The following is a 13,243-nucleotide window of genomic DNA, read 5'->3' as shown; positions in this document are numbered from 1 at the left end:
ATGTAGTTGGGTAAGTAGTATGTGTAAATGTTCAATCAGTGGAATAAGCAGTTGAGTAAATAGCAAGGGCATCTGCTCCAATCAGTGAGAGATGTAATCAGGTAAATAGTACATACAATTGCATCAATCAGTGAGAGATTTAGTTGGGTCAGTAGTACTTGCAGCTGCTTCAATCAGTTGGATATATGTTAAATAGTACATGAATCTGCTTCAATGAGTGGGATATATGTTTTGTAAATAGTACATACTTCTGCTTCAATCTGTGAGAGATGTTGTCAGGTAAATGTTACTTGAAGCTGCTTCAATCAGTGGGATATATGTTGGGTGAATAGTATATACATCAACTTCAATCAGTGAGAGATGTCATCAGGTAAATAGTACATGCATCAACTTCAATCAGTGAGAGATGTCATCAGGTAAATAGTACATGCATAAACTTCAATCAGGGAGAGTTGTCAGGTCTAGTGTACACTAATTGTAGCTACAAAAGAAATAGTACCTGTGTAAATGAGCAGACTGGTTCGTTTAACAGCACTCATCACGTTTCTCTTGATTTCAACATCATTTATTGACATAGAAAGAAAGCATGGTTACTGAGTATCTGATTTAGTTACTTCATGGCTTGACTTGCCAAACTGACAAAGAAACATTGCATGTCATCAAATGAGATATATGAATGTTTCATTGTTCAACACACATGGTATATTTGGTTGGATCATTTTGCCTAACCTTGTATTGTATACATTCTAAGACACAGCAGATGTAGTCATGGTCATGATTAACTAACATTGTATGAAAGCAACAGAACAACTGATCCACAATGTTCTCAGATGCTTTGGTGAAAGATCAAAAGTGCTGACAGTACTTTATCAGACGATATTGTTCATATTTTGCATTACACCACAATGTATTGGTGTCACTGCGCCGATCTAGTCTGCCCCCTCGTAATCGAACACTTTTGCATTACGCCAAGGTGTATTGGTGTCGATCCCCGATCTGTGTCATACCAAAAACACTTTTGCATTAAAATGTATGGTGTCACTTGTTGGTCTAGTCCTGCCCTCGTTCGAACACTTTTGCATTACAACAAGGATGTGGGTGTCACTGCGATCTGATCTAGTATAATGTGTCGAATCAGTGGGGTTGCATTACTTCACAATGTATTGGTGTCACTGCGCTAGCACTATAAAACCAGCTCAATTGAACACTTTTGCATAACCAGCAGCTTAGTGTCACTGCACATACATTCTAGTCTGCCCTCATAATCAAAATACTTTTGCATTACGTCACAATGTATTGGTGTCACTCGCGCTTCATCTAGTCTGCCCTTTATCATCAAACACTTTCACATTTTGCATTATGTATTGGGTGTTTGACTGCAACGATCTAGTCTCCCCTCGTGATCGAACACTTTTGCATTACGTCACAATGTATTGGTGTCACTGCACCGTTCTAGTCTGCCCCCTCGTAATCGAACACTTTTGCATTATGTAACAATGTAACCAACGTCACTATGCATGTCAGTTGTCATCGCCTCGTACAGCCTCCTACAGTAAACTACTTCGTAGCTCCCCATTTCTTGGTTTGCAGTTGCTTCACTCGGCTAACATTACTATATATGGGAAACATTACTATATATATTTCGACAGATATTAGGTGTCAGTTCGACTCACTATTAAACAGTGACACGGCAACGCTCGCTATGTTGACGTTCCCAAAATGCATCCTTGGAATGTCGCGTAACTAATCAGCTTCATCTGGATGTACTGATCTAAACTTACGTTGGTAGTAGAAATGCGACATTCATATTTCCCCATATGGTTTACGTTAATAACAGATGTAATCACAATACTTTTGAGAAGATATTTAACCCGAACATAAACCGTCATCAAACTGTTTATCATTTCTTTTTGTGTTAATGTGCGCCTTAACGTAGCGGGGCAGACGCGTCAATAGAACAGCGCGTCAGTTAGCCCTGAACGAGGATTGTTAAGTTAGGTCACCGACACCATCGTTTTTCTGTTTGTTTTCTGCCTTACATTTATCATCAGTAAGTATTAAATTTGGCATCTTAGAAAAGAAATATAGTTTGCTCTACCACCATCTATGGTGTAATAAAGCACACTTTTGCTCTGAACTATTATAACAGAAAAGCACTCGGATGCAAGCGTCCTCGTACTTTAACTATAATAGTTCAGGGTGAAAGTGTGCTTTATCACACTATACATGGTGGTAGAGTGAACTATGTTTCGTAATTAACATGCAATATTGATTAAATTGTTTGTTGAATAACTGTCTCTGATTGAGTGAACTTGTACATCATATAGTTCACAAGTCCACATGCTTGAACATTTATTATTAGATTGTCCCCAGACATTTACATCATCATCATGTTTCCATGACAACATCAACACATTGTCTAACAGTGCTAGGATAGTTGCATGTCATGACAATGGCATACAATATGCTATGTAGATGCCGGCATAACTTTTATAATGGACATTGATTTGGAATCACCAGTGTATAAGCTGTGGAATACTGTCTTGCTGCTGACTCTTGTTATATGAAGAATACTGTTTGGTGTTGAATCTAGTCTAATCTAGGTAAACACATGGACACCTACATACTGTGAATATCAAAGCAGCTTGTCAGGAAACGTGAGCCATTATTACACTATGATCAATCAATTCCATAACACCATTTTGTCCCTTTTGAATGATAAATGAAATTTACATTGAACTGATGTTGGTTAATTAACATGGCTGAAAACATCAATACTGTTCAAACCCTTATCAACAGATAAACTTTATTTCAGAATAGTGACAGTAAAATCTCTCCTCTTTACTCTGTAATAGTTGATGTTTAAGTGTCTCTAAGGGGTAATGTATATAGTGTTGTCAAGGTGTATCCAGTTAAAAGTGTACAGTGGTATCCAGTAGATCTTGTACAGATGTGTATGCAGTAGATCATGTACAGATGTATACAGTAGGTCATGTACAGATGTATACAGTAGATCATGTACAGATGTATACAGTAGATCATGTACAGATGTATACAGTAGGTCATGTACAGATGTATACAGTAGATCATGTACAGATGTATACAGTAGATCATGTACAGATGTATATAGTAGGTCATGTACAGATGTATACAGTAGACCATGTACAGATGTATACAGTAGATCATGTACAGATGTATACAGTAGATCATGTACAGATGTATACAGTAGGTCATGTACAGATGTATACAGTAGATCATGTACAGATGTATACAGTAGATCATGTACAGATGTATACAGTAGATCATGTACAGATGTATACAGTAGATCATGTACAGATGTATACAGTAGGTCATGTACAGATGTATACAGTAGGTCATGTACAGATGTATACAGTAGATCATGTACAGATGTATACAGTAGATCATGTACAGATGTATACAGTAGATCATGTACAGATGTATACAGTAGATCATGTACAGATGTATACAGTAGATCATGTACAGATGTATACAGTAGATCATGTACAGATGTATACAGTAGATCATGTACAGATGTATACAGTAGATCATGTACAGATGTATACAGTAGATCATGTACAGATGTATACAGTAGATCATGTACAGATGTATACAGTAGATCATGTACAGATGTATACAGTAGATCATGTTCAGATGTATACAGTAGATCATGTACAGATGTATACAGTAGGTCATGTACAGATGTATACAGTAGGTCATGTACAGATGTATACAGTAGATCATGTACAGATGTATACAGTAGGTCATGTACAGATGTATACAGTAGATCATGTACAGATGTATACAGTAGGTCATGTACAGATGTATACAGTAGATCATGTACAGATGTATACAGTAGATCATGTTCAGATGTATACAGTAGATCATGTACAGATGTATACAGTAGGTCATGTACAGATGTGTATGCAGTAGATCATGTTCAGATGTATACAGTAGATCATGTACAGATGTATACAGTAGATCATGTTCAGATGTATACAGTAGATCATGTACAGATGTATACAGTAGGTCATGTGCAGATGTATACAGTAGGTAATGTACAGATGTATACAGTAGATTTTGTACAGATGTATACAGATGTATATAGTTTGTCATGTGCAGATGTATACAGTAGATCATGTACAGATGTGTATACAGTAGGTCATGTACAGATGTATACAGTAGGTCATGTACAGATGTGTACAGTAGCTCATGTACAGATGTATACAGTAGGTAATGTACAGATGTATACAGTAGATTTTGTACAGATGTATACAGATGTATATAGTTTGTCATGTACAGATGTATACAGTAGATCATGAACAGATGTATACAGTAGATCATGTACAGATGTATACAGTAGATTTTGTACAGATGTATACAGGTCATGTACAGATGTATACAGTAGATCATGTACAGATGTATACAGGTCATGTACAGATGTATACAGTAGATCATGTACAGATGTGTATACAGTAGGTCATGTACAGATGTATACAGTAGATCATGTACAGATGTATACAGTAGATCATGTACAGATGTATACAGTAGGTCATGTACAGATGTATACAGTAGATCATGTACAGATGTATACAGTAGGTCATGTACAGATGTATACAGTAGGTATACATAATGTACAGATGTGTGTATACAGTAGGTCATGTACAGATGTATACAGTAGATCATGTACAGATGTGTATACAGTAGGTCATGTACAGATGTATACAGTAGGTCATGTACAGATGTGTATACAGTAGGTCATGTACAGATGTATACAGTAGATCATGTACAGATGTGTATACAGTAGGTCATGTACAGATGTATACAGTAGATAATGTACAGATGTGTATACAGTAGGTCATGTACAGATGTATACAGTAGATCATGTACAGATGTGTATACAGTAGGTCATGTACAGATGTATACAGTAGATCATGTACAGATGTTCAGATGTATACAGTAGATCATGTACAGATGTATACAGTAGATCATGTACAGATGTATACAGTAGATCATGTACAGATGTGTATACAGTAGGTCATGTACAGATGTATACAGTAGGTCATGTACAGATGTATATCATGTATACAGTAGGTCATGTACAGATGTATACAGTAGATAATGTACAGATGTGTATACAGTAGGTCATGTACAGATGTATACAGTAGATCATGTACAGATGTATACAGTAGATCATGTACAGATGTATACAGTAGATCATGTACAGATGTATACAGTAGATCATGTACAGATGTATACAGTAGATCATGTTCAGATGTATACAGTAGATCATGTACAGATGTATACAGTAGATCATGTACAGATGTATACAGTAGATCATGTACAGATGTATACAGTAGGTCATGTGCAGATGTATACAGTAGGTAATGTACAGATGTATACAGTAGATTTTGTACAGATGTATATAGTTTGTCATGTGCAGATGTATACAGTAGATCATGTACAGATGTGTATACAGTGGGTCATGTACAGATGTATACAGTAGATTTTGTACAGATGTATACAGATGTATATAGTTTGTCATGTGCAGATGTATACAGTAGATCATGAACAGATGTATACAGTAGATCATGTACAGATGTATACAGTAGGTAATGTACAGATGTATACAGGTCATGTACAGATGTATACAGTAGATCATGTACAGATGTATACAGGTCATGTACAGATGTATACAGTAGATAATGTACAGATGTATACAGGTCATGTACAGATGTATACAGTAGGTCATGTACAGATGTATACAGTAGACCATGTACAGATGTATACAGTAGATCATGTACAGATGTATACAGTAGGTCATGTACAGATGTATACAGTAGATCATGTACAGATGTATACAATAGATCATGTACATATATATACAGTAGATCATGTTCAGATGTATACAGTAGATCATGTACAGATGTATACAGGAGATCATGTACAGATGTATACAGCAGGTCATGTACAGATGTATACAGTAGGTCATGTACAGATGTATACAGTAGATCATGTACAGATGTATACAGTAGATCATGTACAGATGTATACAGTAGGTCATGTACAGATGTATACAGTAGATCATGTACAGATGTATACAGTAGGTCATGTACAGTGGTATCCAGTAGATCATATACAGATGTATACAGTAGATCATGTACAGATGTATACAGTAGATCATGTACAGATGTATATAGTTTGTCATGTGCAGATGTTTACAGTAGGTAATGTACAGATGTATACAGTAGGTCATGTTCAGATGTATACAGTTGGTCATGTACAGATGTATACAGTAGATCATGTACAGATGTAAACAGTAGGTCATGTACAGATGTATATAGTAGGTCGTGTACAGATGTATACAGTAGGTCATGTACAAGATAATTTCTTTGTGTTGTAGATGGAGCAGTCTATAGGGGTGTGGCTGTGACCCACAATGGCAAGCAACCATGGCAGCTCAGAGCCATTTGAAGACTACTGGAAGGAGTTCGATGACATTGAAAGCAGTAAAGGATCAGATGATGAGGAGGAGCTGTCCAAAACCCCAGATGGTAAATATTCAAACTGTTCCTTCGGTCAAGGTGTTTCATTTCTGAATACCTGGTTGAATGTTAGTTTGATGCTGCTTAACAATTTTATCATGTTGTCTTGTATTCAAGATCAGAGTGTGACTTTATATATCCTGGCAGTGAGTGAGTATGGTTTTACGCCGCTTTTAGCAGTATTGTAGCAATATCACAGCGGGGGGACACCAGAAATGGGTTTCACACATTGTACCCATGTGGGGAATCGAACCCGGGTCTTCGCATGATGAGCAGACGGTTTAACCACTAGGCTACCGCACAACATCATATCCTAGCACATGCAACAACAACATTGCAATGCATGATCTCTCAAACCATGTGCTCAGTGAACCTTCATCACCTGACCTGTTGTTTTAGTGGGAAAACACTGAGTAACAATACCAAACGTGATGCTTGTGGTTAAAGGTTTGATTCATTTTGTGGAGTTTTCATGTAACAAATCTTGATCTTTTAACAATTAAAAAATCAGCACCAGATGTTAATTGATACCACTGAAAAGTATAACCTCAAAGCAGGTACTTTAATGATTAAACAAAACATGAAGGTCGTACATGAGGGAAGTAAAACATAATGGCAGACCTTGTGAAAGTAAAACCTCCCTGAGTATATTCAGCTACCTTCTCACAGCTTGATTAGAGTCCATGTACTTGATGAAATGAAGAACCCTGTACCAAACAATGGAATGACATCACTAAATGTCACTCATTCAAATCTTTTCAATCGCTGGGTTCCAAAACTTTGGAGAGTGGAAGGTCGCGGGTTCAATCCCCGACCGCGTCATACCAAAAGACGTTAAAATATGGTACTTGTTGGTCCCTGCCTGGCGCTTGGCATTAATGGGTACAACAAGGACTGGTCGGCTCAGAGTCAGTATAATGTGTCTGAGTGGGGTATTCATGCTTCACTGCGGCATGGTATCTCAGTGGGCTAGCACTATAAAACCAGCTTCAGTCTGGGCTAGTACAAGCAGCCGCACATATACATACACACGCATGCACGTCGTCATATGAGCGAAATATTCTCAAGCACGACGTTAAACCCAATTTCACCTCACCATTATTATGAGAAAGTTCTAAACATGCTAAACGCATTGAATTCAGGTTTTACAATAGTATGTTAGGTAATGCCTCAAGCATGTTAGTATTTTTTGTCACTGGTAATAATGAAAAAACATAGTTTAAAACATTTTTCATGTTAATGTACCAAAAAGAGAGAGTTAAATTACTTCCTTCTATTTTGGACATTCTTTCACCCTTGTCTAAAATTAGTTTCTTTACTAAAAAGATTTACTCGAAATTTTGTTATACATACCTGTGTCTGTGAATGCAGTAGGTGTTACTGTGTTACTGTGTATGCTAATTTTGTTTGTTTCAGAGGGGGAACAAGAAGCGGAGTGGCTCCAACGGGCAGGATATGGATTTGTTGCAAGCAAACTACATGGTAAGTAACTAGCTTACCCATGGCTAGCCATGACATCTAGTCTGTTAGTAACTGGTCCTTACCCAGGGGTAGCCATGGCATCTAGTCTGTTAGTAACTGGTCTTTACCCAGGGCTAGCCATGGCATCTAGTCTGTTAGTAACTAGTCCTTACCCATGGCTAGCCATGAACACTAGCCTGCTAGTAACAAGTCTTTACCCATGGCTAGCCATGACATCTAGTCTGTTAGTAACTGGTCCTTACCCAGGGGTAGCCATGACATCTAGTCTGTTAGTAACTGGTCCTTACCCAGGGGTAGCCATGACCACTAGTCTGTTAGTAACTAGTCCTTACCCATGGCTAGCCATGAACACTAGCCTGCTAGTAACAAGTCTTTACCCATGGCTAGCCATGACATCTAGTCTGTTAGTAACTGGTCCTTACCCAGGGGTAGCCATGACATCTAGTCTGTTAGTAACTGGTCCTTACCCAGGGGTAGCCATGACATCTAGTCTGTTAGTAACTAGTCCTTACCCATGGCTAGCCATGAACACTAGCCTGCTAGTAACAAGTCTTTACCCATGGGTAGCCATGACATCTAGTCTGTTAGTAACTGGTCCTTACCAAGGGGTAGCCATGACATCTAGTCTGTTAGTAACTGGTCCTTACCCAGGGCTAGCCATGACATCTAGTCTGTTAGTAACTGGTCCTTACCCAGGGGTAGCCATGGCATCTAGTCTGGTAGTAACTGGTCCTTACCCAGGGGTAGCCATGACATCTAGTCTGTTAGTAACTGGTCCTTACCCAGGGCTAGCCATGACATCTAGTCTGTTAGTAACTGGTCCTTACCCAGGGGTAGCCATGGCATCTAGTCTGGTAGTAACTGGTCCTTACCCAGGGCTAGCCATGACATCTAGTCTGGTAGTAACTGGTCCTTACCCAGGGGTAGCCATGACATCTAGTCTGGTAGTAACTGGTCCTTACCCAGGTGTAGCCATGGCATCTAGTCTGTTAGTAACATCTAGTCTGGTAGTAACTGGTCCTTACCCATGGCTAGCCATGACATCTAACTGGTCTGGGGTAGCCATATCTAGTCTGTTAGTAACTAGTCCTTACCCAGGGGTAGCCATGACATCTAGTCTGTTAGTAACAAGTCTTTACCCAGGAGTAGCCATGACATCTAGTCTGTTAGTAACTAGTCCTTACCCATGGCTAGCCATGAACACTAGCCTGCTTGTAACAAGTCCTTACCCAGGAGTAGCCATGACATCTAGTCTGTTAGTAACTGGTCCTTACCCAGGGCTAGCCATGACATCTAGTCTGTTAGTAACTGGTCCTTACCCAGGGGTAGCCATGACATCTAGTCTGTTAGTAACTGGTCCTTACCCAGGTGTAGCCATGGCATCTAGTCTGGTAGTAACTGGTCCTTACCCATGGCTATCCATGAACACTAGCCTGCTAGTAACAAGTCTTTACCCATGAGTAGCCATGACATCTAGTCTGTTAGTAACTGGTCCTTACCCAGGGGTAGCCATGACATCTAGTCTGTTAGTAACTGGTCCTTACCCAGGGGTAGCCATGACATCTAGTCTGTTAGTAACAAGTCTTTACCCAGGAGTAGCCATGACATCTAGTCTGGTAGTAACTAGTCCTTACCCATGGCTAGCCATGAACACTAGCCTGCTAGTAACAAGTCCTTACCCAGGAGTAGCCATGACATCTAGCCTGGTAGTAACCAGTCCTTACCCATGGCTAGCCATGAACACTAGCCTGCTAGTAACTAGTCCTTACCCAGGAGTAGCCATGACATCTAGCCTGCTAGTAACAAGTCCTTACCCATGGCTAATGATGATTATTGGTTGGGATGGTCAGGCTCAGTGATTTGTTGGATAGCATGTCTTTGTACCTGATCCTGTGAGACTTTGCCCGTGTCAATCATGGGTTGTTGTCATCTACCTGGAATATTGCTGAGAGTGGCATTAAACAACAGACCAGCAAACTATCTAACATATGTTATATTTGGGATTACACTTTCTTAGTAAAGTACAGATTCTAGTACTTTTTGGGGGTTGAGTCCCATCCAGGATTCGAACCCACACCCTCAGAGTCAGGCACCAAATCAGCCAGCACACAAAGTCAGACCCTAGACCACACATCCACCGTGGCTGTCACAAAAATGGAAGTCGGACAACTGGTAGTCTAGACTGCGGACTTTGTGTACCCCTCTGATAAGTGTTAATTGGCACAGCTCCCACGGCCGAAAGCTATGAAATACACAATGCCATTTTAGAAAGTGGTCAAATGTAACATATCTTATATTTGGGATTACACTTTCTTAGTAAAGTGTAATCTTTACTAAGAAAGTGTAATCCCAAATATTTGTCCACTTTCTAAAATGGCATTGTGTATTTTCATAGCAAACTATCGTATTACAGATGGTGAGGAGAACTTTCTGGAGGAGGTGAAAATCAAAACTTCATATGTATATGAACTCCAGAAAGTGTAATCCCAAATATTCCAAGAGCTGCCTCCAGCATATGTATATGATCTCCAAAGAGCTCTGGCATTATATGTATTTTATATATGATCTCCAACTCTCGTGAGAATATGCAGATGGTGAGCAGTAACTTCTGCTGCATATGTAGATCTCCAGAGGCTCTGCGCTCCTCCAGCATATGTATATGATCTCCAAAGAGCTTCATATGTGTATATGAACTCCAGAGAGCTCTGGCATATGTATATGATCTCTCCAGCATATGTATATGATCTCCAGAGAGCTCTGTATATGATCTCCTCTATGCGCTCCTCCAGCATATGGTGATGGTTGTTTTGTTACAATGTTGCAGATGGAAAGGAGCTGAGTGATGATGACCTGGAGGGTTTGACAGATGAGTTGTCTGTCCCCCAGGCGGAGGCGGTGCGGAAACGTATCGACACACTGACCACCACAATGAGGAAGAAACAGAAACAGAACAAGATCCATGTGAAGGACATCTTTACTAACATGGATGCTGGGGTAAGACATTCTGAATACAGTCACTTCAGATCGATACCATCAGGGTGGTCTCTACTCTTAGACCAACTCTGTTACCATGGTTACACCACTTTTTGAAAGTAGTCGGATGGCATGATCTCTGGCTCCTCAACTCGGATTTGAAGGCAGAGGTCACAGGCTCAGTTGACTTCCATTCACTCTACACGAACCACTGAGTTATATCCCTTAGGTGTCGCAAGGATCTACCAATCACACTTTCAGACCCTAGATAACTGTTTATTTTCCTGTATTTATTAATGCCATACCCTTTGTAATGGGTTACACTCAAGTGATAAATGTCCACATGAATCTCACACTATATGATATAACAGCAATAATGTTCAAAGTGGCTTTAAACCCAACCGTTATCATGGAATATGCTAGGCACCTGCCTAGTCATAGAGAAACATATAAAATACAGTACTTGTTATCCGGCCTGGTGGTATAAGTGCAATAATCTTGTTATATTCTGTTTCATGTCATCCAATGATTCTAGCTTGTTTTGTAATTCCTTGTATTTCTGTGCTCTGTGGAATGAACATCCTCCACATGCAGATAATGTGTTTGGATCATGTATGATTTATGTGTCATACTACTTGCATTTAAAGCAACCAAGAAGTCCAACACTGGATTATCTGGTCCAGACTGCCGACATCAGGAGAGAAAGTACCAAAACCGAGAGCACCTGCCTGGTCATAGCATCCTTTCTGAGGGGCTGTGGGTTAAATTCATTACTCCATGTCTGGCTGCCCCCACAGCATGATTTAGTCCAGACTTCAACCAAGAAGTCCAACACTGCCAACCTTGAGACAACCTTGAGACAATTCGTGGTGAGCCAGGAAATCATGGCATTGGAGTAGTTGGAATCAGATGTAACACTTGTGGGATGTAGACAATCTGTTGAGTTGAATTCTCTTGTACATCACATGATCTAAACAGTTTAGGGTGTACAAGAATGCTCAACTCATAAAATCCAAGTGACACATTTTAATAATTCGAGTAATATTGAGTTTTATGGGTATTACAAATAGATCAATTGTGTCACCTGTATCTGCCTTTCATTATGGTCATTTGAAGTGTTGCCATTGTCAGTTGTGATGTGACAGGGTAGTGAAGAGATTCTCTGTGCACAGTTGTATTAAATATTAAAAGTCAATTTAAAGAATAAAAACTTTAACTATTTTCAGATTTAATGTTAGTGTAATGTCCCACAACAATATTCCTCGCTTTATATGTTGCTAGCTGACAGCAGAACAATTTAATGAAACCCTGTTGAGTTGACTTGTATTGGATCATTAAACATGTAGTTATACTTTAAAACAGATTTGCTTGCTTTATTTTGAAATGTTGACCTTGAAGCTTGAGATATTAGTCTGGGTTGTGATGTTGCCAGGTGTCCAGGTGCTGAGCATCAACCCCATGACGACACAGAACAGGTTGTCACGGACTCAGCTGCAGCCAATCACAGACACTGATTTCTCCATGGACTTCCATCTTGAGGAGAGAGACAACAAGGTGAGCTACATGCTGGGGTAGTCTGGGGCGGTGGGGTAGCCTAATGGTTAAAGCGTTGGCTTGTCACGCCGAAGACCCGGGTTCGAATCCCCACATGGGCACAATGTGTGAAGCCCATTTCTGGTGTCTCCCGCAGTGATGTTGCTGGAATATTGCTAAAAGCGGCGTAAAACCAAACTCAGTCAGTCAGTCAGTCAGGGTAGTCTGGTGGTTGAAGTGTTCCCTCGTCTTGCTCAAGACATGAGTTCAATTCTCCTTAAGATACAGAGCCCATTCTTAATGTCCCTGAACATTTCTGAAAATTGACAAATATTCTGCCATTTTTGTGCCAAATAAAACCCTCCTGCATGGATTTTTCTAAACGTTTTTGGTGGTCGTGACTGCCTTTTTAAGTACTGTTGTTACAGTGCTGAGGGTCTCATTTTAATCATGGATATCCCACTCAGACACAATGAACTGATTCTATGCCAACCTGATTCCTGTTTTATCCCCTTAACGTAGAGTGCCAGGAAACAGCAAGGGCCATTGTTCCACATGTTTCAATGGACACCATATAACAAACTATAACCATCTATTTGGATGTGTCATATAGTTGACAGCCACCCTTGAACCCTACTTCTGTACACTCAAACTTCATTATTGGTAACACACAAATGGAACTTTCAGTTCTC

General features: G+C 39.6%; 1 protein-coding gene across 1 annotated transcript in view; it reads left to right on the top strand.

Annotated features, from left to right (window-relative positions):
- Window positions 1–13,243, top strand: part of LOC124259020 (rho GTPase-activating protein 18-like) — a 50,968-nt gene that overhangs the window by 20,744 nt on the left and 16,981 nt on the right. Inside the window, exons 2-7 of the mRNA XM_046693093.1 lie at window positions 6,422–6,572; window positions 7,980–8,045; window positions 10,870–11,039; window positions 11,666–11,774; window positions 11,867–11,887; window positions 12,451–12,572. Of these exons, the coding sequence (XP_046549049.1) occupies window positions 6,458–6,572; window positions 7,980–8,045; window positions 10,870–11,039; window positions 11,666–11,774; window positions 11,867–11,887; window positions 12,451–12,572 (603 nt within the window). The 5' untranslated portion in view covers window positions 6,422–6,457. The remainder of the gene's footprint in view (window positions 1–6,421; window positions 6,573–7,979; window positions 8,046–10,869; window positions 11,040–11,665; window positions 11,775–11,866; window positions 11,888–12,450; window positions 12,573–13,243) is intronic.

This window comes from Haliotis rubra, unplaced genomic scaffold (assembly GCF_003918875.1).
Source record: "Haliotis rubra isolate DU_JTF1 unplaced genomic scaffold, ASM391887v1 Scf707, whole genome shotgun sequence".
NCBI classification, from domain to species: Eukaryota; Metazoa; Mollusca; class Gastropoda; order Lepetellida; family Haliotidae; genus Haliotis; species Haliotis rubra.
This window is presented reverse-complemented; position numbering and strand designations above follow the sequence as displayed.